General features: G+C 48.0%; 1 protein-coding gene across 1 annotated transcript in view; it reads right to left on the bottom strand.

Annotated features, from left to right (window-relative positions):
• Dtx4 (deltex E3 ubiquitin ligase 4) overlaps window positions 1–22174 on the bottom strand; it is a 34363-nt gene extending 12189 nt beyond the window's left edge. Inside the window, exons 1-6 of the mRNA XM_028770176.1 lie at window positions 21964–22174; window positions 13052–13775; window positions 7702–7763; window positions 6463–6624; window positions 4224–4285; window positions 3233–3385 (exon numbers count right to left, since the gene is read on the bottom strand). Coding sequence (XP_028626009.1) covers window positions 3233–3385; window positions 4224–4285; window positions 6463–6624; window positions 7702–7763; window positions 13052–13775; window positions 21964–22174 — 1374 coding nt within the window. The remainder of the gene's footprint in view (window positions 1–3232; window positions 3386–4223; window positions 4286–6462; window positions 6625–7701; window positions 7764–13051; window positions 13776–21963) is intronic.
• Between the last annotated feature and the right edge of the window lie 853 nt (window positions 22175–23027).

Genomic DNA, 23027 nt, shown 5'->3' with positions numbered 1-23027 from the left:
GTACAAGAAATATAATCTTCCTCTTTTACTGGGCAAATGAAAGTCAGGTGAGATGCATGGAGAAAGTGTTTAGCATGTCATATCTTAATGATATTAGTGTGCTTATGGTATCTGTAAAGACACTAATAGTTGGGTCTTGTGACGGAAAAGAACAAATCTGGCTTTAAGAAAATGGTTCTTACAAAGAGTTATAAGTTGGCTTTTCCTGGGAAGGAAATGAGAGCCCCTTTAGGGAATGGGAACTTAGGGACATACAAACTTAAGGACTTGTCGTCAGTGAGTAATTCACTGGAATTCCAATGAAGTCTCAAAGCCAGTTTTCCCTACAGCACATTGCTGGTCTTTACAGGTTTGAATCAGAACTGTTCCCCAAGGCTCAGGGATTAAAGACTTGACTGCCCACTGAGGAACTTTTGTAGAGAGACTGGATAAGGAGGACTGGAACTTCATTGGTATATTAAGCTACTAGTGTAGTGATCTGAAGGCAGCCCGAAACTGTGAAGGGCAGGAAGAAAAGGAGACAGAGAAGGGGATGGGCAAAGGAGGACACAAGCATGATATACCTATGCAGGGTTTGCCCTCATGTACTTCCTCCATGCACACTGCACATGCTTGCTACCATGATTTGCCTCATCATAAGCCCACAGCAAAGTCTGTCAACCACAGACTAACTCCCTGAAGTGATGAGAGTCAAAAACAAACAACAAACAAAAACCAGAGCCAAATCTGTCTTTCCTTCTCCTTTCTCTTGTTTGCCCATGCATTATGTTATAGCCACAAAGACTGATGTAAATATGGATTGAGGAGACAGTAATATAAAACCTTGTGATCTCGAAGCAGGACCAGGTGAAGTGTCACTGGGTAGGGCAGACAAGAACCCTCAAAAAATCCCAGACAGCAAAGGAATTCTCAGGTTCACAGAAAAGGAGAGGGGAGTAGAGAAGGAAGTGCGCACAGGCAGCAAGCATGTGTGTAGAATGTGATGCTGCCCAGCTACTGAGGCCCTGGCAGACACCAGGGTGTGGGGGAGGGGGTCTTTGGGCAGGAGAGAAGATCCTCTCAGAGCTATTCAGGCATGACTCCATTCATGCTTGGTTAAAAATAGCAGTTCGTATTCATGGCCACTGCTTTCTGCAACCAAGGCCTTGCTTTCTGCTCTAGCCTTAATTGGCTTCAAGACCTGGGGCCAGTGAGTCCATTCTCTCCCATGCTTTTCTTCAATGTGCTTAGGAGAATAAAAATGCTTCCAGTACTCTTAAAAGGGAGAACAAAGCACAGTGCCTAGGGAAACATGTTCGGAGCCCTACAGTTATAAATATGGCCGGGCAGTCTTGGAAGAAACTCATCCAAAAGGGAATGTATGTGCTAAGACATCTGAAGCCCCCTTCCCCCCAAAAAAACATCTAAAAAGGTGAATCTCTAATGAGATACTTCAGCCCTGGGCTGTGAAAGAACATGGAATCGTTCACTAATGATAAAGGGCATCTGAGACACCAAGGAAGATGTCAAGGTAGCAATCCAACCCTACTGGCTCTGTAAAGATGAAAGGGGGAAATGAGGGCCATAGTTAAAAGGAGATACCATTTTGAATACTAACAGTCATAACATTCTGAGAAGTAGCCATTGGTCTGGAAGGCTGGCACAGATGGGAAGCAGCTTGGATACAAGCCTGACTTGACAGACTCTTGAGTTTCATCCCTTGAATGCCAGAAGTAATGGCATGTACAGCTAGAGAGATGGAGGTAGGAGGATCCTTTGCACTTGGTGGCCACCCTTGTCTAATTAGTGAGCAATGTGACACCTTCATCTCAAAAAAGGCCAGGCAGTGTTCTAGAGATGGCACCAGAGGTTGCCCTCCAGCTTTCTCATGCATATGTACTTACACAAACATGAACACACACACACACACACACACACACACACACACACACACACTCAGCCATGAGGTGTGGGCAGCAGCTACTGTTTCATATCTATATTTGACCTGAAAAGTGAAATCTCGAAGAGGTTGAGGGTCATTCAGCCCATAAGCCAAGATTTCCATTCAGGTGTGCCTCCTGCCACACCTCCTCCACTCTTCTCCACTACACAAGACATAAGGGGCAACCCCAAAATCCAGACATGTTCTTGAGCAAGAAGCTAAGAAATATTTGATTGCAAAGTGAACTGGGTCCAGAGACATGGGTGATGGTCAAATTCACAGAGAAGGAGGGTACAGGTGGTTCCAGACACAGACAAGAATGCAAGTCAATGTCTTCAAAAAGCACAGATAATGAAGAGAGAAATTATCACTTACGGAGATGGCCAGATTTCTGAAACTAACTGTAACTGAGAGCCATCACCTTATGTCAGTTAATGGAGAGAAGCCTTGTCTCATCCCCCAACAATGGGTGCTAAAGGCAGGAATTATCAAGTGCTTTGACAATGTCTTTCCAGGGACAGTCAAAAGTGTTTTGACATTATCTAAAGAAGGTGGATTTGAACTTAAGCCACTGGCATGAAGAAGAAAAGCTATTGGGGACCCATGTACTGCATCATGAATAAACAAATTCTTATCATTACAATGAAGGCCTCCTTCACTGATGGAGACCCAGTTCAGTCAGTGGTGGGCCATTTCCCTCAGAACCTTCATGGGCAAAGCTCATCTCTGCTAGACCACCCTGTATACCCAAACCAGAAACGAGGGGAAGCTTGGCCCAAAGGGGAAAATGACGACAGATTTTGCAATGTGGAATCTAATTAACCCTGAAAACGGTACACATGCTCACTCCTGCTACCCTGGCTGAGGGTTAATTTTGATTGTCAACCTGATGGGATTTAGAATTGTCATGGAAACATACCTCTGGGCATGTCTGTGAGGGAATTTCTAGATTGGGTTGTAGCAACATAAATGTGAGCAGCTCTATTCTATCTGCTGAAGCCCTGACTAAATAAAAAGGAGGATCTGAGCTGAGCACCAACATCCATCCCTTTCTGCCCCCTAACTATACACAGGACGAGCTACTTCACCTACTCACCATGCCACCCCCACGGTGAGCTCCCTTAAATTGTGAACCAAAATAAAGTCTTCCTTCCTTAAGTTACTTTTGCAGTATTTTATCACAGCAATCAGCAAAGTAGCAAATATATGTGGAGTGTCTGTTACGAGTTCCAAGTCACATGTAGGAGAACAAGGACACTTGGGAACAAATCATGACTGAACACACTGCTCACCCTCATGGCTGACACTGACCTTGTTCCCATTGTTGTACATGGCCACCAGGCAGTAGATGTGGTAGATGTGGCCACATCTGGACAGCTTTCCCACCAGGTCAGGCTTGACTGTAGGCTGTGGGCCCTTGTAGCCAGAGGGGGCTGTGAGACGCTCCATACAGATAGTACAATCCTGGCAAATGAAGAATAGACAGGCATCAACTCACTCAGCCTAGTGGGGCACCAGAAAAGTAGTTCACCTTCTTCTAGAAATTCCACAAATCAGGGCTGCTGTGTTTGGTGGTAGGGTGGGGGGAGTATTCTAAATATAGTGTTCTCTTGATTTACACAGAGGAGAAATTCCTCAAATAATTTCCATGCATTCATACATGCTAACTTGGACTCATTAACTACATTATAATGATTTCTAGTGGCTTGTCAACAGCTACCATGACAAGCCCATGTTTCACTTTGTAGAGGCATTGTACTAGTCTTAGAGGGGGATTATATCTAAATAAATCTATGGCCTCTCTCTCGACATCAGCACTGCTGATGTTGTGATAGGGTATTTCTTTGCTATGGGTACTGTTCTGGGCCTTATAGAGTGCTCAAACGTTTTTATGGTTTCTACCTACTAGATGTTAGTAACACACTCCCTAGTCAGTCCCAGAACCCAGAGAATCCCCACACAAGGCCACATGCTCCCTCAGGGACAAATCACTTCAGATGAGACTCACTGGTCCATATCAAATCCATTCTAAAGGGAGTTCACATCACTTGGCATACTGTTTTACTTAAACTCAGACAGGCATGGAAGGTAGCTTAGAATCATTTAGAATTCTGCTAAATGGGGCAAGTTAAATCATAACTGCAGCTCAAAACCTTAAACCTTGAAGTGAACATCAGTTAAATCTGTTCTATTCCAGCTAGGACTTAGAAAATATCACCTGCCACATGCTGCAAAATGTGAGGACAAAGGACATGCACTTGGCGATGAAGAAAGTAACCCTCCTCATACCCCCTGACCTCACCTCTTCTGGCGGGTGCCGGACCTTCTGCAGATATTTCTTTAGCACTTCCTCTGGGGTTTTACCTATGGGGACAGGAGAGTCACTAGGTCACCAAGGCAGAGGAGATGGGATCAAATGACTTTGCCATTCTAGGTGGTTCAGAGAGGAAAGTGAGAGACAAGTTCAAAGAGAAAAGGATCTGAGAGACATCTGAGTCAGTTAAAGTGCCTGCCTTGCAAGAACGAAGACCTAAGTTGATCCCTGAAACCTGTGTAATGGAGCATGCTTATAAATCCAGAGATACGGAGTTGAAGTCAGACAGATATCAGGGGGTTGCTGACAGCCACTCTAGCCTAATTGTTAAGCCCCAAGCAAATAAGAGACCCTGTCTAAACAAAACAACAAAACCCAAGGCAGATGGCACCTAAGAAATGATACTTAAGGCTGAACTTTGGTGTTCCTGTGCAGGCAAGCACACACAAGCACACACATGCATGCATGTGTGCACATAGAAGAAAAGGAGGTCAAACTATTTTGTACCAGTTTAAGGAGAACGAATGAGAGCAGAGGTTGTCCCAGATCAATCAAAGTGGCTTGAGGAAGGATGAGATGATCCTGTCTGTCTTGACCTCTTCCTGTCTACTCTCTGACACGTCTGCCCATGTCAGCGAATTTGCATTTTAACTGAGATAACTTGAGTTTCTCTTCCTGATCATAAAGAGCCTAGACTTGCCTATATGATCCCTTGAGAAAACAGAAATGAAAACACTCGGCAGTGCTCTACAACCACCAGTCAGACGGGTTGCATTTCTTTTACAACTCCTAAAGTCCTATCTTAAGTTTTGTAACATGGTGTCACAGTCAAATTATTTTTATGGGAAAGCAGGAAGTTGTGACCCCCAGTTTCAGGAAAGTCCTTCCTGATTTCAGTTAGTTCTGTTGCTGCCAGAAGACACAGCCTAACAGTGGGGAAAGGGTAAGGCTCCAGGAAATATGCTAAAAACCACAGGGTGTAAGGATCTTCAAGAGCTGGATCCTCAGGAAGGAAGCTAAACTGAAGGCAGAGCATAGAATCACAGGGGTTTATAAAAAGCCACAGAGCAAAGAGATCCATGAAACCTTGGGCCATTCGTCTAGCTTTTTCAATCTGTTTTCTTACCCATTAAATAGGGAAGATTGGTAGTACCTACAAAATGGGTGCTCTGACCACTAACGAGGAGCTGATGGAGTCACAGCCCAGGAGCAGTTTGCCAGAGAAACAGTATGTGCTATTAATAGTGCCAGAACGAGGGCAGAAGTGTAAAGCCCTGTCCCGACTTATTGGACTAAGAATGGGCATGTAAGTTCACTGAAGCAGAGAAATTGAAACGGACTGGGAAAGTAGGGCAGGGGCTTGAGAAAGTTTAGCGGACAACAGCCAAAAGCTGCGAGGCAAGGCCTTCTCTCCCACTGCCCTATTTCTCTTGAAAAAAAAAAATTGGGCTTCTATTAATTGAGAGCCCATTGCCTATTGCCAGGCCTTGGGCCAAGTGCTACACACAGCCATTCTGACTCAAACTTCACAGGAAGTTTCTAAGATGAAGGCTTAGGAGAGCATATCGTTTCATAAGCAACATCAGAAAGCAAGACTGCCAACCCAGAGTCCCCGAGGTCAAGGAAGGTACCCTTTCCCTTAGGAGCTGGGTTATGGATATGTACACAGAGATTGTGAAGGGGGGGTCATGGAGCCAAAGGCTTCAGAGGGACACAAAACAGTGGTTACTTCTCAACTGTCATAGGCACATTCTAGCACACACACACACACACACACACACACACACACACACAGACACACACACACACACACAGACACACACACACACACACACACACACACACACACACACCTGCTGGCGGCGGGCATCACAAAGACGGGAAGGCAGAAGTTCCACCCAACTAGCTACTGACAAAGGTCCTACTTGATGCAGTATTTCTATTCTGACACCAAAGTTATGTTTCTCTTTTAACATACAACACTTCATATTTTAATGCTTCTGCTATTGTTGCTTTGTATGTTTATGTGTCTCCAGGTAGTTCTCTCAGACCCATACCCAACCCTCTTTGGTAGACTTATCACAATCTACTAGCCCAACTGGCTTAGCAGATTTGGAAATGACAGCCCAGGGGGCTAAGCCATGGCTTTAACCTTGGTGCAGGTAGAGCCAGGGCTGGAGGCCCAATTTTTTACTCCGGGTATCTAATCAAAAGAAGAGGCCTGTACCTTTCTTAGCCTGTTTTTTGGTGGTTTTCCGGCTTGTGTTAGAGACCCCTGGGATGGACTTTATCTCACTCTTGCTGACAGGGGGCGGGTGGAGGACCAGCTTTGGAGGGCGAGTGAGGCACACAGGCAATCCCGCTGCACTCATGAGGATCCCGGTGATTCCTGGAAGGGGCAGGGCAGGGGTGAGGAAGGGTTGAAGAATGTGCTCCCAAGATTCCCCACACCCTCCCTCCTGCTCATCCACTCTCCTCTCCAGCCAACGGTATTCATAATTCATGCATTCTCTATGCACACATATGCAGTCACATGCTTGGGTGTGTCGATGGGTAAATGCCAGAAATCAGCTTTTTTTGTAAGTTGTTCTTCAGAAGCCAATCACCTCATTTAAAAAAAAATATTAATTAAGTGTGCTTTTGTGCTAATCCCCCATTCTGTTATCTTCCTCCCCTTTTAGAAATAAGTTTCTTTCCCACATTCATGTTTTTTTTTTTTGTTTTGTTTTGTGACACACTAATTTTGTCCGGGGACTTCTGTGTGACCATGAGTGTGAAGCTATTCACTAGCATGGCATAATTGAAGGTAATGACTCTCCCCTCTCAGAATCTACCAGTAGGCACTAGTTCAACAGGGATATGCAGGGTGCTCTGGGGCCCTCCCCAGTCTATGCCTGACCAATGACAAGTCATTCTTATGTAGGCTCAGTGTAGGCAGCCATAGCTGATGTAAGATCATGACTGAACTGTCTGTGTTATACTGAGAAGGTAGAATTGACAGCCCTTCTCCCTGTCTCCTACATCTTACAATCTTCTCACTCCCTCTTCTGGGATATTCCTGAACCTTAGAGGGGCTGGTTGCCTTGTTTTGTGAGACAAGGTATCATGGACATGGACTTCACCAGAAAACTGGTAGTCAGCAAACTCCAGGAACCTGCCTGTCTCTGCCTCTCAGGCCTCACATCACTCTTCCCATTTTAAAACAAAAAGAACAAGGAGTCTGAGATAGAATGTTTGTCCTCATGCTTGCCAGTCAAACACTTTATTGGATGAGCTATCTCTCAGGACCCAGGGCACGCTCAGCTTTTGGCACCACCCACTGAGATTTCCTGTTCGGCTCCTAAGATCTCATTTTCTTCAGTTAGAATCCAAATTCTCTCCTCTTTATAAACACGTGCTCACTAGCTAGTCCATGATTCTGAGTTTTCAGATTAAGTCAGTCAAACCCACGTTAGTTAGCTCTTACCTGCCAAGGCAGGATTAACAGGGCTGGACCCATTCAAATTTTTCACAGGCACAGTGGGAACCCTGTGGAAGGAACAGGAAGATGTGTTATGGCTCTAACAAACAGAACAGAATGAACCAGCGTTTAAATCTACTGAAGTGCTGTGGGTTTTTAATAAATATGTCAGTGGGAGGGGAGAGGTTCAAACTGAACGTATATCATGACACTCTCCGCTCAGAACCTGAGCATGCAGAACAGGTCCAGGATGCCCACAGCCAAAGCAAGGGAATTCCCAGCTCTGCATTATCTGCCAATTCCTCTCCACCTCAACCTTCTTGCCCTTCTGCTAGCCTCTTCACATCGCTGCCTAGCCCTTACTGGTCCTCACCTCTCCAGTCACATGCCTGCCTACCCACCTTTAGAAAATGTTTCCTTGACCTAAGATGTTCTTCCAGGATACTGCCCATTTCCACTTACACTCCCTTATATTGGCTAAAACACAGATCTTCAGCCAAGATCAGAATTATATCCCTATCCCCAAATCCATGCACCACAGGAATCCATATGCCCCCACCCCCACATTCCTCAGAGAGCAGAGATGTTGCAATCCCTGGTCCAGCATTTGGAAACCACTGCCTGAACAGCTGTCACTTCTCCTCGTCCCAGAAACTTATAAACACAAGCCGAGTTTCCTCCCCTTGCTGACTTCCCCAGCTCTGGAGAGAAGCCCACACAGCTGCCTGGGAAAGGCCAGGCCGCCCACGGTGAAGGCACTGATGGTGAAAATATAAGACACATAGACATGGGCTTGTGCCACTTCCCTGCCACCAAGGCTTCCACAGCTGGCTTGGAGAAGCCAGTGGGCCTGGCGAGAAATGCCTCTGGAAGCCAGGAAGCGTGAGAATCCAGCTAGGATAGGCCTATGCTGGGAAGTAGAAGGAAGAAAGCAATATTTATTTATTTGTCTATTTCAGAAAAACTCATTGAACCCTACTTTGGGACAATCATGATTAATGCTGGAGGTGCAGCTGTGAGGATGACACCCCGTGGCTTTTCCTCTATGGGCTATGATTCACAGGGCTCATATGTGGCTGGGGGTAATCCTAACTAACTATTCAACAACAGACAAACCCGCTCAGTGCTCAGTCCTCTCAGCAACCGACAAAAGAAGTGTTACAGTCAATCTCACTGCATAAGTAACAAAATTGGGGCACACAGAGGTTATGCCAACTAGACCAAGATTGCACGCAGGAGTCTAACACACAATATCTGGCTCGAGTCCTTTCACTGTGCCTCCTAGAATGCCAAGCTCTGCACTGCCCCATGTAACGAACAAAGGCACCACTAGGACAGAAGAGAGGCCTAGTAGCCAGGTCCAGGTCCAGGGTGATGAGGTTCCTCTGCTGCCTTTCCATGAAGACAGAAGCAATGAAGCTCATAAAAGCATGTGGTGTTGTGTATCTGGCCAAACCTAAAGCTACTTTTTCCCCCCAACTGCCACTTGAATAAGGCAAGACCGGATATGGGGAGGGGAAGGTTGTCTTTAAAATAAAAATCACTAGACCAAGGAAAAGGGAACAGACTTGATTCCTGGTTCTGTAAACCACCAAGCACTGCAAATAATATGAAATCAGCCAACCGCTTGAGCCTCAGTGATCTGGGGTTAGACTGTGTCCCCTTGGCACCTTCCCATTACACTATTTTGGAGGAAGGTGAATCAGAAGCCCAGGATCCCTTCCAGGACAGATTCACCTCTCCACTCTACCTGAAGAGACTAGAAAGGCCTGCCTCCTGTGGTATGTCCCCTGGCCACCACTAGGGGACAGCACTAGCTGCACAGCCACGCACCTGCCTCCTTTCACCATCTCCAGGGCCCCCACCTCAGCTGATAAAAAACTGTGATCTGAGTGACAAAGGCCACCTTTGTTTCCACAAACCGGACTGGCAGGTTTCCACACACTATCTGGTCCACCAGGAAGTACTCCAATCCTCAGAGCAGCCCGAGGATTGTGGTGTGTGGGAGGGTCTAGAGAGATATAGGGGAAGCCTGTTTGTGGAACTCCTGAACAGTCAGGAAGACTTTGGGATCAACCTGTGGAGCCAACCTTCCTCTGTGTGTCAGGAAAGGGGCAATCTGGCCCCTGGTCTGTGGGCAGCAGTGGAGTTCAGTGGAGGGCAGGGCTATATGCTTTACCAAACACCAACAGCAAACATGGAGAAGAAATGGAAAGTAACTGCCTGCATCTGTACACAGCCTGCCTTGCCTGTGGCAGCGCTAGCCAGCTCTTCTGTATTCTGTGATCACATCTGCCTGCCTTTACCCCAGCTGTACACAGGCCTGATAAATGTCTGCTCCCTTGGGGTCCCTGTGAGGCTGTAGGATCTAGGTCAAGTAGTTGGTAAACAGCTGAGCCTTGTGCAAATTTGAGCAACTGTTTACACTTTTATTTTCCAATTGTCGAAGGACTTGATTTCTGCCGCTTCCTGCTTTAACAATCTAGTTTTCTCACATTCTTGAGCACAGGGTGTCAGTTATAAAGGGCAGAGTTGAAAGCCTAGCAGTACTGGGGACTGTGAACAGGCATCACCTGCCTGCCCTTCCCCCCATGGTTCCTGGTTAAAATGAAAACCCCAGAAACCCTGTCCTCTGTCCTTGGGCCTCAGCTATCCGAGCCCGAGCTCCTCCTTCTGTGAAACAGCAGTCCAATAGCAAGCTTCCTTCTCACATCTTCCAGGCAACTGAGCCGAAGCCCTTGGACTTAGTCCTGTACTGGCCAACCAGAAGACAGCCCTTCCCCCATCCTCTTGGGCTGTTACCAGTTATGGAAGATCCAAGTTTTTATTCCCATTGATAAAGTAAAACTGAGGGAGCTGACACAGTAAAGGGAAGGGGGCCTGAATGGGGCGGGTGATATCCCTACAGACCCCATGTGGAGAAGGCTTAGTGTTTTCTGAGTTATTCACCAACCCAGGAAGCCTCATGAAGGACAATGGCCTTGTCTCTAAGGCAACCAGCAACCATGCCTAGCTGGAGGTACTGAAGCCTGGACTCTGAGGGGAGAGGGGTGACTGCTGCCCTGCACGGACCTTCCCACCCCTTTTAAGAACCTCCTGCTTGCGTCTGAATAATCCGATATGTCTTTTGTCCCCTGCCAATACTTTCTCTTCATCCAGTATTGCCTGCCATCCCTGATCTTCCTTTTTTTCCCCCTTTCTTGTGGGAAAGTCTCTTGAAGAGGTTATGGACAGAGGGGATGGGGACTGAGCTGTGTAATGACAGAAGGTTGACGGCAAGGCCAGACAAAGAGGATAACACATGCTCATTAGTGGCCAAGAAAAACTGTGAGAAAAGATAGCAATGGGATGCAGGAGGTGGAGAAAGGTGAGAAGAAAGGGCTGGAAGACAGAGAGAGGTGGGAGGAGGCCCCTTTCAGAAAAACAGAGCAAAAGCAACTCATTTCTATAGCCCTTTTGAAACTGCACTGCCCGGACTGCGCGCACTTCTCCAGCTTGGCAGGGGAACAAAGAAAAGAAATGAAGCCTGTTGAGTTCCTCAGACTCATTGTAGTTTAAGGTGATCTGGGGGTCTCTGCCTCCATGATGGCATGGGGGAGTTACTGGGGAATTTGTCAAGGGGATAGACATGCGGTGTAAGTTGGATTGGCTCAGCTTAGCCTTCAGTTCAGTAACAACACAAGGGACAGTCCTTAGATACATCATGATCATGATCATCATCATCATCATCATCGGCAGCTAAAACCCATTGGACTCTAGGCAGTCTCTGAACTGAAGGCTTCATTTAACCCACGTGACAACCCTAGAACTGAAATACTATTATAGTGTCACTCAACAGCTAAGAACCCTGAAGGCAGAAGAAACAAAACTTATTCCAAGTGTCACAGCAAGGAACTGAGTTCAAGTTCAACAGTCAGGGGGTTCCCTACATACACGGAGTCTCCTCCTCTGTGCTGGCAATCACCCTGGAACTCTGCTAGAGCATCCATCACTCTACTGCAACCCAGTGTAGAGAAGCAGAGTGGCAGCAGGATCCAGCTTCTCCCCTTCTGTCTCATGCTTCCCCACGGAGGAAGTCATGACCATCTCATGCCTCTGACTAGCATTATAAGCTGCCTTCACCTTCATTGAAGCATTAGCCGAAACAATGACAGAATGGTGGACGAAATCTTGTGTTCCAACTACTCTCCACAACATGAGTTGGGTGACCTTCTAAGGGAAGATATCTCACAAGCAAAATGTCCATATTAAAATATATCAGCAAAAGAAATGGGCTGACATGGGCAAGCACATCTGGGGCAAGCACAACTGGGCCTTGTCAAGGAGTGAACTCTATCCATGGAGGGTTTCACAATGATTTCATGAGCAGCTTATGCAGACTTGGGATCATTTGGCATACAAGGACACTGACCCTTACAAAGATCCTGGGCTTACACAAGTGAGATGCTGGAAGAGAGGCTGTCCCAGCTCAGTACCCCTCCATTCGACTGTGCATCTTCTTTCATTTCCCTTCCCTATGCTAAGACTCTATGTTTGGAGACCCACCTGAATGTCTATGGCATTGCCTTAGGGCAGCCTGGATTTTCAGTCTAGGGACTCATTCCAGCTCTAAAGCCTTTTCAACCACCTGGGGCATAGGGCAGCACCAGGGCCAGGCCTCTGGAGAGAACGGGAAGGCTGGTGCAGGCACTGCAGGGAGCTGGGCACTCCCATTTGGTGGATAAGGAAAATTGAGAACGTAAGAAACACCAATGGCACCTCCCACAGCACCAGAACGTCATGAGAATGCTAAGATGGGACATGAAAGAAGCAATCCCTGCTTGGCACCTACTGTATGCCTGTACTGAGGTAAATGCCTGGTAGGGAAGGGGATTACAAGGCCAGACTCCTACAACATACCGGATTTTCTTTATCTGTGAAATGCAACAGTGTCCCCAGAGTCAATATAAAGATTATAAATGAGATGATAAAACTGTCAAAGCAGAACACAGAGAGCTGAACTAATGCTGCCTAAGACTTTCTACCACAGTCATCTGTGCCCCTCACTAGGACTGGAACATGGGTGTGCCCTATGTTTCACTAATGACGGACTCAGAGCTCCATGGGTGGATCTGGCTTCAGACCACATGACAAGTAAAAAGCAAGACCCCAGTTAGATCCAGACGTTTTGGTGCCCTAATATGAAAGGCCTCCTTGTCCACACCAAGCTGGCTTCCACCTGTCAGGGGCAGCTCAGCCTGAAAAGACTAGAGATGTGCCCGTCTTGGCAAGTCTCTCTTGCTGTCTGACCCACAAGTGAGTCATATGCTCTCACTGAGGTGGGTAAGTGCTCTGTGACAAGCAGGAAAACACCTACCCCGAGGCAATCAGCACCCGGGACTGAGCAATGGCCAGTCGCTGCAGATTGGACCGATTCAAAGTGGCCAGTGCCACTCTTCCAGTCTTCCTGTTGCTTCCTTGTGGGCTGGCGGGGGAGCCTACAGTAGCCACAGCTGGTGTATTAGAGACTTGTCTCTGGATCACCTGTGATGGGGCAGTCTTCCCTGGGCCTCGGATGGTGCCAATAGTATCTAGTGGCTTTGCCCCAGGGCCAGGAGGCTGGGGCAGCTTGCCCACTCCAGAGGGGGCCATGTTCTTTCGTGCTGCTGGGGACTGAAGGGGACCAGTGCTCCCATGGACCACAGCAGCCTTGACACTCATCACCAAAACACACTGTGGACAGGAGCAAGGTGGTGCAGGGGAGGATGTGGCCGGTCCAGGACTGACTGGCCAGGACTGAGCCTTTGGCATAGTGCCCGTAACCATGGGGTAGATGAGGTCTAGTCGTCGTCGGACGCGGCGTTGGCGCTGGGTCTGCCTGTTGATCTGGCCCATGGTGCTGAAATCTATTATGTAGCTGAAACCAATGGATGTGAGGTCGATCCATGGGTGCTGCTTCTCATAGGCATGCTGGATGGTGATGCCGACTTCCATGTCATAAGGTGTCCAGGAACCATTGTCATTCTCCCATTCCCATACCACACCCTTCCCAGGAGCTGAGGATGGGTCGTAGTAGTTTCTGCGAACTGGACGGAGGGTACCTGTCAAAAGTCAGACAGGAGGGGTTAGAGACGGTATAAGAATCTCACCGATTTGTATTAGATTTACAGGTAAACATAGCAGTAGTCCTACTGTGTGGCAGGCCCTATGCTGTCAAGAAGTGTGTCAGTTTTGAATAAAGCTCATTCAGGGAAGCTTACAAACAATCCAGGGTAGTAGTAGATGAAACCACAGGACAGGGCAAGCCTTGCCAAACAACAGAATGTACCTCTAAGCTTAGGGTTCGGGTGCATCGATTTTCAGATAAATCAATACACTTTCCAGCTAATACAAAATACCTCAGCCAATAGTTGTTGGCTCCCCCCCAATCCCCTGGGAGCTTTTGCAAACAAAAACAAACAAATCAAAACACCAAAGGTGATTTGTTTACACAGTCAATGAACATGAATTCACACATGCCAGGACTCCTCATGAATGGCCAGGAACTCTCACTTGGGAGAGAAATGGCCTCATGAAGAGAACTGCTCATAGACCACCTCTATTCCTGTCAATATGCCCGCACCCAGGGCTATGGAAGAAGAGAACACAGAGCTTCAGAAGTCTAGAAGAAAGGGGGACAATTCTATTTCCATCTAGAAGACCAGAGGCTGTGGCAATGAATGGCTCTTTCAAAGCACATTAAAGAGAAGGAAGAACTGGGTTGGTGATTGGCTCTTTGGGTAAAGAAACTTAATTCTAAGCCTGATGGCCTGGATTTGGTCCCCAGGACCCACATGGTGGAAGGAGAAAGCCAACTCCCATAGGTTTACCTCTAACTTCCACACACATGCCTGGCTCAAATCACCCCGCCCCTGTCCTGACAAAACAGATAAATGTTCAAAAAAAATTAAAACAAAAATATGTTATTGGAAGATGGGGCATCTTCTTGAGAGAACTTTCACCCGTTTCCCAGAATTAAGCCTTTTATCAGCAAGAATAACATTCTCAATAGTCACGAGAACCATTTAATTATTATCTAAGATTTTCTTCCAAGAAACTCAGCCCATCTAAAGATAGCATCCTCTTCATCTGATGGTTTCTCTGAGGGCTTGGAAGAGCCAAGGTGATTACAAGTTAATGGGACAGCACAGATGACCCAGCAGGACAGCAGTCTACAGAGTCAGACTCTCTGTCTCTTTTTAACTCTCCCTTCCCTAATCCCAAATTCTGTCTCCAGTCAAGACTCATTACACAGCATCAACATCAAGGCTCAAGACTGAAGAGGCCTCTGAGATGCTGGGGAGTCCCTGTATCTGCCAACTTAGGCTCCATCTGAGGAAGTGGTGGGAAAAGGCTCCCCTTTCCTGACCTCTGACCCAACCCCTCCTCCAACCCAGAGGGAGACACCATGACTGGGACAGAATCCCATTCAAGGGGTAAAGAAAGGAACAATGGTTATTCAGGCCTTTGCCGGGGTCATAACCCACTCCCCACCCCATCTTCCAAGCCCCTTAATGACCCAAAACATCAACATTCAGAGAAGAACAATCCTCTATTCAGTGCCAGGATCTCTGCTGGGGGCCCTGGGGTATCAGAATGGGAGGGGGGTGTGCCGGGGTTAGCCTCCATTTCCTTCCTTAGTAGCAGGTCAGCTTTCTGGGGAACAAAGCACAGGGTCCATGAGGAGCTTCCATCGCTTCCTGCTGAGGGAGGAAGCCTCCTTTCCTCATCTCTTAGGTTTCTACATAGCAACATCAACAGGTGAACTTGGAAATTAAATGAAGAAACAAGTATAAAGCTACAGGAACCTGTCACATAGAAAGTGCTCAACCAAATGGATGGTGATTATCACCATAGTTCATCCTGAGGTGTTACAGGGAAAGTGCAGTTTAGAGGAGTGTGTGTGTGTGTGTGTGTGTGTGTGTGTGTGTGTAAGGGGGAGAGTTTGAGAATACAAAATCACTGTGCCCGTATCTGCACTTCTTTACAATTAGACAGCCACTCACAGGTACCCACTCTGTACAACTTCCATGGCAATCTTATAAAGCATCTTTTACAGATAAGAAAATCAAGTTCAGAGAGTTTAAGGACATTTTTTAACATTCCCTCTAGAGAACATGGGTAATGCACTTGACTAGTCCTGCCAAATGTGTTTTAGACGATATAGTTATCAATCCTAGAAAAGCCTGAACATTGTCCCTGACTCCCTAGACCAATTTCTGGCTCCATACACAAGCTCCTAGTTTATCTCCTTCTATCCTCTCTATTTCCCACTACTTCTGACAAATGGAGACCTCCTAATTCTCATGTACTCCATTAAGGGTCCCTAATTCTTCACCACAATCTCCTGCTTACATCCCCTTGCCACACTCCTATCCTAAAACTTTCCTCTTTTACTTCTTTTGTCTCTCTTCACCCATTCTTGAAATAATCTACTCTGACCCCCACCCCTCAGGAAGCTGGAGGTGCAGAACTTGACTGTTTTCAGATGGCTAAGCTTACTCTTCTTGTAGGTGCTGAGTGGAGGCAGGGATACAGCTGTGTAGCTCTTTGTAGTCCACTCCCCATTGCTAGGTCTGGCAGTTATAAAAGCACCATAAACTGTGCCATGATTGACTGAACACTCTGGCTACTATCATATTTACTCATTGATCGCCTATTGTCCAGCATCCCATTAGTTGCTATGGAGAATGCAAAACTCAAGCATTCCTCAAGCAGAGTGCTGTCTCAAAAGGAGTTAGGAGACAAATGTGTGAGTGGCTGTTGATGCAAAAGGAGCCAGAGGATGTCAAGGAGATGCAAGGTGGTGGGAGAAATGATTAGAGCCCTTCTCTGTATAAATCTTCCTACAATATTTTCTTAGGCTAGGACAACAATCCCCTTCTTCAGCACAGCTCCTTCTCATGTCATCTGCACACATTTCTTGTACACTGGCCTCCAGTCTCTCCCCTGTTGCTATTATTTTCTGCCCCTGGGACTCTTCATGATGCTAGGTCCTCCCTCAGACTCGCTCGGCAATACTTTGTTTGCTCTTTCAGGTTAAATAAAGCTCATTTCACTGCAAGGAAAACTCTATGACCAAATCCTACTTTGTAACAGCACTGACTTCGATGTGAAGTTTACCCATTTATTTATGTGGCTAGTTAGATGAAGACCTCCATCCCTCCCTAGAGACTCAGTCTGGTGACAGTAGGCACAAAACTGTTTATCCTAGTTCTGTCCCAAAGGCTTGACTTGTCCTGGGGGCTCTATAAATAGTAATCAATAGCCGAAGTAATGATAGGTTGCAGAACTTTCGAAGAAATAGATGACAAATGTCATAAGTCTTGAAAGATAAAGAGAATTTCAATAGTCAGATGGTAAGAAAGGACATTCCTTCAAGGGGGAACCATGTGAAGGGGTGGATTAGAGAAAACCTCAGTAGTACTGGAAATATCTAAGGCACAGAGGAGCAAGTTTGAGCCAGGGAATGGAAAGTCTAGAACTTCAAGCTGTGATAGACTTTGTTTTTGGGTAGTGAAGAAACTTGTGTTAACTGTGAGTGACAAGACCAGAGCTGCTCTCCTGATCAGTTCATAGTGAGTGGATGCCTGGTGGAGAAAGCAAAAAGAGAGCTGGGGAGTCCCCACAGAGAGGACTGGGAAGGGCCTGAGCTTGGACAGCTGGGCACTCTGCAAACGAGGCTTCAAGGCCACTTATTCATAATCCCCAGGGATCCAGCAATGACCTCAAGACCCAACAGCCTCGGCTTGGGAATCTAGTTGTCTTCATGCACATTAAAATTCCAACACATCTCACATCCCATGACATATTAGCCACCCAGGCTCTGGGTAAGAGGATGAGTCAAAGAATCCTAAGGCCAACCACAAGAAAAACGGCAAAATGGTAGCAAACAGAAGAATGTGAAGATGAGCTAATTTTTGGAGACAAAGTTGCTGAATTGAGTTCAGTCCTACGGGGTAGTCATCGAAAATACACAACCTCAAAACCCCAAATTTGAGACGTGAGAGATGATGAGACCTCACTTTCTGGAACAGTGGTTCTCAGCCTTCCTAATGCTCTGACCCTTTAATACAGTTACTCATGTTGTGATGACTCCAAACATTTTTGTTCCTACTTCATACCTGTAATTTTGCTGTTATGAATCATAATGTAAATATCTGATATGCAGGGCATGTGATATGTGACCCTTGTGGGAATCGTGACCCCCAGGTTGAGAACCATTGCTCTACAGAGTGCTTTATCTGGAATACCGTCACCCTGGGCTATTCTAAAATCAGGACCATGAATTAGATAGTCTGAAGAAATTCCATCTTGTCCTATGGCATGATGACCCAGGGAGACAGTCTCTAATATGGTAGAAATAGAGGACACTCACACACTAAGAGTAAGGGCTAGAAGGAAAATTTGCTTCCTCCCAGGTACCCAGACACAAGCATCTGAAAACATCCAAGAGTATCTTGGGAAACAGAAGACAGTGCTCCAGGCATGGGCTGAGGTGGCTAAGACATGCAAACCACACCTGTGGTTTTTATAGCATATTCTGTCTAAGCCCTAAGCTTCTCTTACTAGCACCGCCTCAGCTCACCCTCAGTGTAGAATGTTCCATAAGGCTGATGTCTTGGATGTTCTATTACTGCTATGTTCCACATGCCTGCAACTGCATAGGGACTCAGTGGACAGTGTTCACAAATGCAGGGAAGGGACATGGGACATGCCATTAGACTCTTAGCTCTGTCACTGACTAAGTAACTTGAACTCATGAGCAATTTAAGCTCTTTCAACTTGTTCCTTTTTCTTTAAAATGGGAACAACAGTCTTCATATAATCCTGTGAAGATGCAACAAGACACCTCCGCAACTTGCTTGGCATATCATAGTCACATCTCCTCTACTCTGTGGCATCCACATGTTCATCCGAATGTCTACCTCCCCCATTCCTGTGCCCACACTAGGTAGGAAGCAATAGGAGAGATTTTGTCAAATTTTGTAACACCATTCACTGCATTAGCCCCTTCTACTTGCATCAATGATGAAAAGAGATAGGCTAGTACTAAAAACTTAGAGCTGGAGAGACTTCATTCTTGCAGCAACCTATTTTATTTTCATTTGCATCATTGTTGGCGCAGGGGCCCTGCCCATGCACCTCTAGATGCCTATGCTGGAAGAAAAAAGGTCCTTGAAGGCTTCTCTTCAATCTACAAAGGGAAAGACCTGAGCAGTTAGGGACAGGCCTCACTACAAAAGAAAAGAGACAGTAGAGGACTTTGCCTGGAGAGGACTCCGCCAAGGCTTACAGAAATGGCCAAGACTGGTTCCTACCCGCCTCTCTTCTTACTACCTTCTAAATATTCTCTAGCCCAGATGCCTAGTGGAAACTAGCCTAGAATGTAAATCAGATCCCATCTGCAAGAGTCTGGGGAAGGAGGACCCAGGGCAAACAGAAGCAGGCATATGGGTGTCTGCAACCTCCCAGCCATCTCCCTGGAGACAGTCCGGATGCAGCCAAGAGCTCTGAGGAATGGAGAGACCTAAGACTTACTAGGTATCCAAGCATACAGTTCTGAAAAGAGAAAGCTCTCATGTCAAATGCCTATAAAACAAGACAACCAAAGTCAGAGTGATGGCTGCTAGGCAGGGAACTTAGAGCTTGTCTATCTTTATAGGGATTTTTTTCTGGTTCCCAGCTTTAAAGTGTGGCTTGGGGACAATGGGTAATTTAATTAAATATTGCCAGGGCTTGAATGAGGTTGCCTGGGAGTTGGTGGCTTAAAGTTCCTGCCATGTCATAATCTTATCAATGGTCTATGTTCAGAGGAACTGAGTTCTTGTGTCATCGAAGAAGGGAGCACAAGGGGGTCAGAACTGACATGAAAGAATTCTAATCTGCAATTATAAGCTCTCTGGCAGGCACAGCCTTTCTAGGGATTTATCCCCATGCCTTCAGTACCTCAGCCTAGCACTTGCCGTAGGGGAAATAGGTACCTAGGAAAGTAATCTTGATGTAGGAAACAGGGGGGGGGGTGAAACCAAAGCAGCATGGATGTGAAACATACAAACACAATCTTTAAAAGGATTCAGGCTGGAAGAAGTGGTGCACATCTGTAGTCCTAGAACTAGGGAGGCTGAGACAGGTAGCTGGCCAGTTTGAGGGCAGCCAGGATAAATACCTAGACCATATTTTTTAGAAGTTGTGCAGATGCAGAAGAAACAGCTCAGTGGCAGAGTAGTTGCCTAGGATCATGGCTATGTCTCAGCTTCAGACATGAAACAGAAGCAGCTCCAGCACCAAGTGACCTGCCATAACCACTAGGCCATAGGTAACTGACACCCCTTTCTCCACCCCCCACCCCCAGAATAGCTACCAGCAGCCAGACCCTGGGACAGAGAGTCTGTCATTCATTCTATGTTCTCCAGAACTTCCGTCAAGATCAACTTCTACATCATGGATGCTCTAGTGTACCTATGTTCATCTTAGAGCGCCCCATTAAGTCACAGATTAAGCCTCCAAGTTCCTGAAGATGGGGCAGGGGGTGGGAGCCAGTCCATTACTAGCATAGCTCTCCATATGCTGCACAGATTTAGTCTGAAATAGAAGAGCTAAACTTGCTGTTTTATTTTGGGCAGGCCTGGAACTCTGTCAGGTGGTCTGTTGATCTCACCTCCAGGGCTCGGCTGCTTCCTCCACACACATCCACTCCACACCCTCTCTCAGGCCTCACTTCCACATCCTCCACCAAATATACAATGGCATCTTCTTCTTACTCTCAGGCTACACTTAATCCTTCTCCCCTATTTATTTTCTCTTCCTCTCTCTCTCTCAGCTCCTCTTCCCCAGCCAGATGCTAAACTTCTGGAACTTTTTTTTCCCCTCCAGAAAGTTTTCCTTCATTGGCCATGATAATACAGTTCTTGGCAAAGAGGTTGCTCAGAGTTATGACTACAGATCACAAGAGAGAGGAACTGCACCTCTTTCCCATGACAATCCCAATTAGCACACAGGATGTGAGGGCTTTCCCAGGAAGCTAGAGGACCTGTCCAGCAGCTGTCCCCTAAGTCACAGGGCCCTCCTCCTCCTCTCCTCGTCTCCCTCCCCACCACACCTGCTCCAGGCTCTGCAGTTACACCCTTGGGAAAGAAAGGCCAGCCAGAATTCCAGAAATGACCCCCGATTGTAGAGATTACTGTCTGGAGACAGAAACTTGTCCCAAGGCACCAGTTAAGACCCAAAGAAGAGGGCACCCCTGCTTTCCTTCTCTCTTCAGTGGCTCCCAGCCCCTACTCTAACTGAACCTATATAGCTCCCTTCCTGGTGAGGATCAAAATGGGCTGCATAGCTGGGACATTTGTGGCAGACTTGGTGACAACTTGGATTTTATGGAAAGATAAGAGTTTTGAGCCATGGGAGGCCAGAGTGGTGGCCCCTGTGTGCAATTTTAAGAAAAAAACCTAAGGACAGTTTCTTCTTAACCTTTCTCCTCCTCCTCCTCCCTCCCTCCTTCCTCCTCCTCCTTCTCTGTGGACAAAGGGAGCAGCTTCCCTGCCAGGCATTCCAGAGCCCAGTCCTCCCGCCTCCTCTCTCCATCTGCTCTGGCCTGTTGCTTCATTGCTTGAAGTGTACAAGCAGAGGCATCTGTGGATGCCATCACATCCAGGATGCTCCAGTCCTGGAACCCATGCCCCATTCTCTCTCCCAGTGTTGTCCCAGCACTTTCATACAATAGACTGTAACCGGAGACTGGAGATCCCAAGTCTCACACTCAGGAGCTGTCAGGGGGAAGGCTGGGTCCATAGAAGAGAGCCATAGACAAAGTTGAAAGGGGGTCGGGAGGCAAGTGTGTGGTAGGCCCCAAGGTGCCTGAGGCAAAACAGAGTCAACTGAGGTGTGAGCAAGTGTGAACCAAGGGGCTCAAGAAGTGTCTTGCTGAAGAGTCAGCATTTCTTTGGGTGTGGGGGGGGGGCTGCAAAGCCCTAGAGTTCCTGCACAAAGGGCTACTTAGGGGCTGGGGGGGCATAAAGGGGTCTCCTGCAGCTAAGCTGAAGCTGGGTGTGCATAAGCAAGACACTTTAAACTACTTGCGTAGACATTTACTTGGAGATGGTCTTGGGATCCTGTGAGGATCCAGGGAAGAAAAACACCTGCCCTCCACACCTATAGCTCACGCCAGTAAGCAAAGCTGGCCACTGGGTGGATCACAGCGGACCCGGAGGAGGGAGCTCCCGGGACAGACAAGGGATGTAGCAGGCTCACCGGTGTCTTGGCGGAACTGGTTCATGGACTGCAGGTCGATGATGTAGGGCGCGAGCCGGCTGTCCACCTGGCCCAGCACCACGCTGCCCCCGGCGCGGGGACCAGCGCGCACCACCGCCTCGATGTGGTGGCTCACGGCTGGGCTGTAGGGACGCCAGCGGCCGTGCTCGTTCAGCCATTCCCACACCACCACGGCCGAGGCCAGGAGCATGGCGAGCCCGGGGCTGCAGCGCAGTGCTGCCCGCCTCCCGGGCCCGGCCTTCTGCGCTTCCTCCGGCGCCGCCGCCTCCGGGTCTCAACCGCGCCCCCCGGTCCGCGCCCCACCGCTGCGGGAAGCCTCAGCAGCCGCCGATGGGGGAGTCCGCAGCCGCGTAGGCACCGGGACGCGGACCCCAGGGCCGCCTGCCTCCGACTGCGCTCCGCCGGGCTCCGCCGCCGCTGCCGCTGCTCCAAGGGGTCCAGCGGCTTCATGCAAAGGCCCGGCCCTGCGCACTCGCCGCCCCGCCTTGCAAAGCCACCCGGGGGCGCGCGGCCGGAGCGCGACGCTGCACCCGCCTCGCACCAGTTGCGCCTGGGGCTCCGCGGGCGCCCGCGTGGATCGCTCCGCACGGTCACGCCCTCCGCCCTCTCTCGGCACGGAGCACAGCGACCGCGGTGGCACAGCTCCCCCTCCCTGCGGCTCCGCTCTGTGGCTTCCAGAAGGAGTCGCCCCTCCCGGGCAGAGCGCCAGGGCGAGCTCGTGCTCGCGGAGGTTTCCCTAGTCTCCTGGTGCCGAGAGCACGCGCGCCATCCCAGTCCCAGCGGCCACCGCTGGGACCCAACTTTGCAGTCTGCTCAAAAATGGAACTGTCTGTCTGTCTGTCTGTCTGTCTGTTTTCAGCGCAGCACGGGCCATGTCCGCGGCTTGAACTCAGAGGCCCGCATCTTCCTCCGGCACCTGCATGCACACTTAAACATATATTTCTCTCTGCCTCTCTGTCTCTGTCTCTCTCTGTCTCTGTCTCTGTCTCCTCTGTTACACACACACACACACACACACACACACACACACACACACACACACA

The sequence above is a fragment of the Grammomys surdaster genome, unplaced genomic scaffold (genome assembly GCF_004785775.1).
Source record: "Grammomys surdaster isolate TR1022 unplaced genomic scaffold, NIH_TR_1.0 198, whole genome shotgun sequence".
NCBI classification, from domain to species: domain Eukaryota; kingdom Metazoa; phylum Chordata; class Mammalia; order Rodentia; family Muridae; genus Grammomys; species Grammomys surdaster.
The sequence above is the reverse complement of the archived record's forward strand: the minus strand, read 5'-3'. Positions and strand labels throughout refer to the sequence as shown.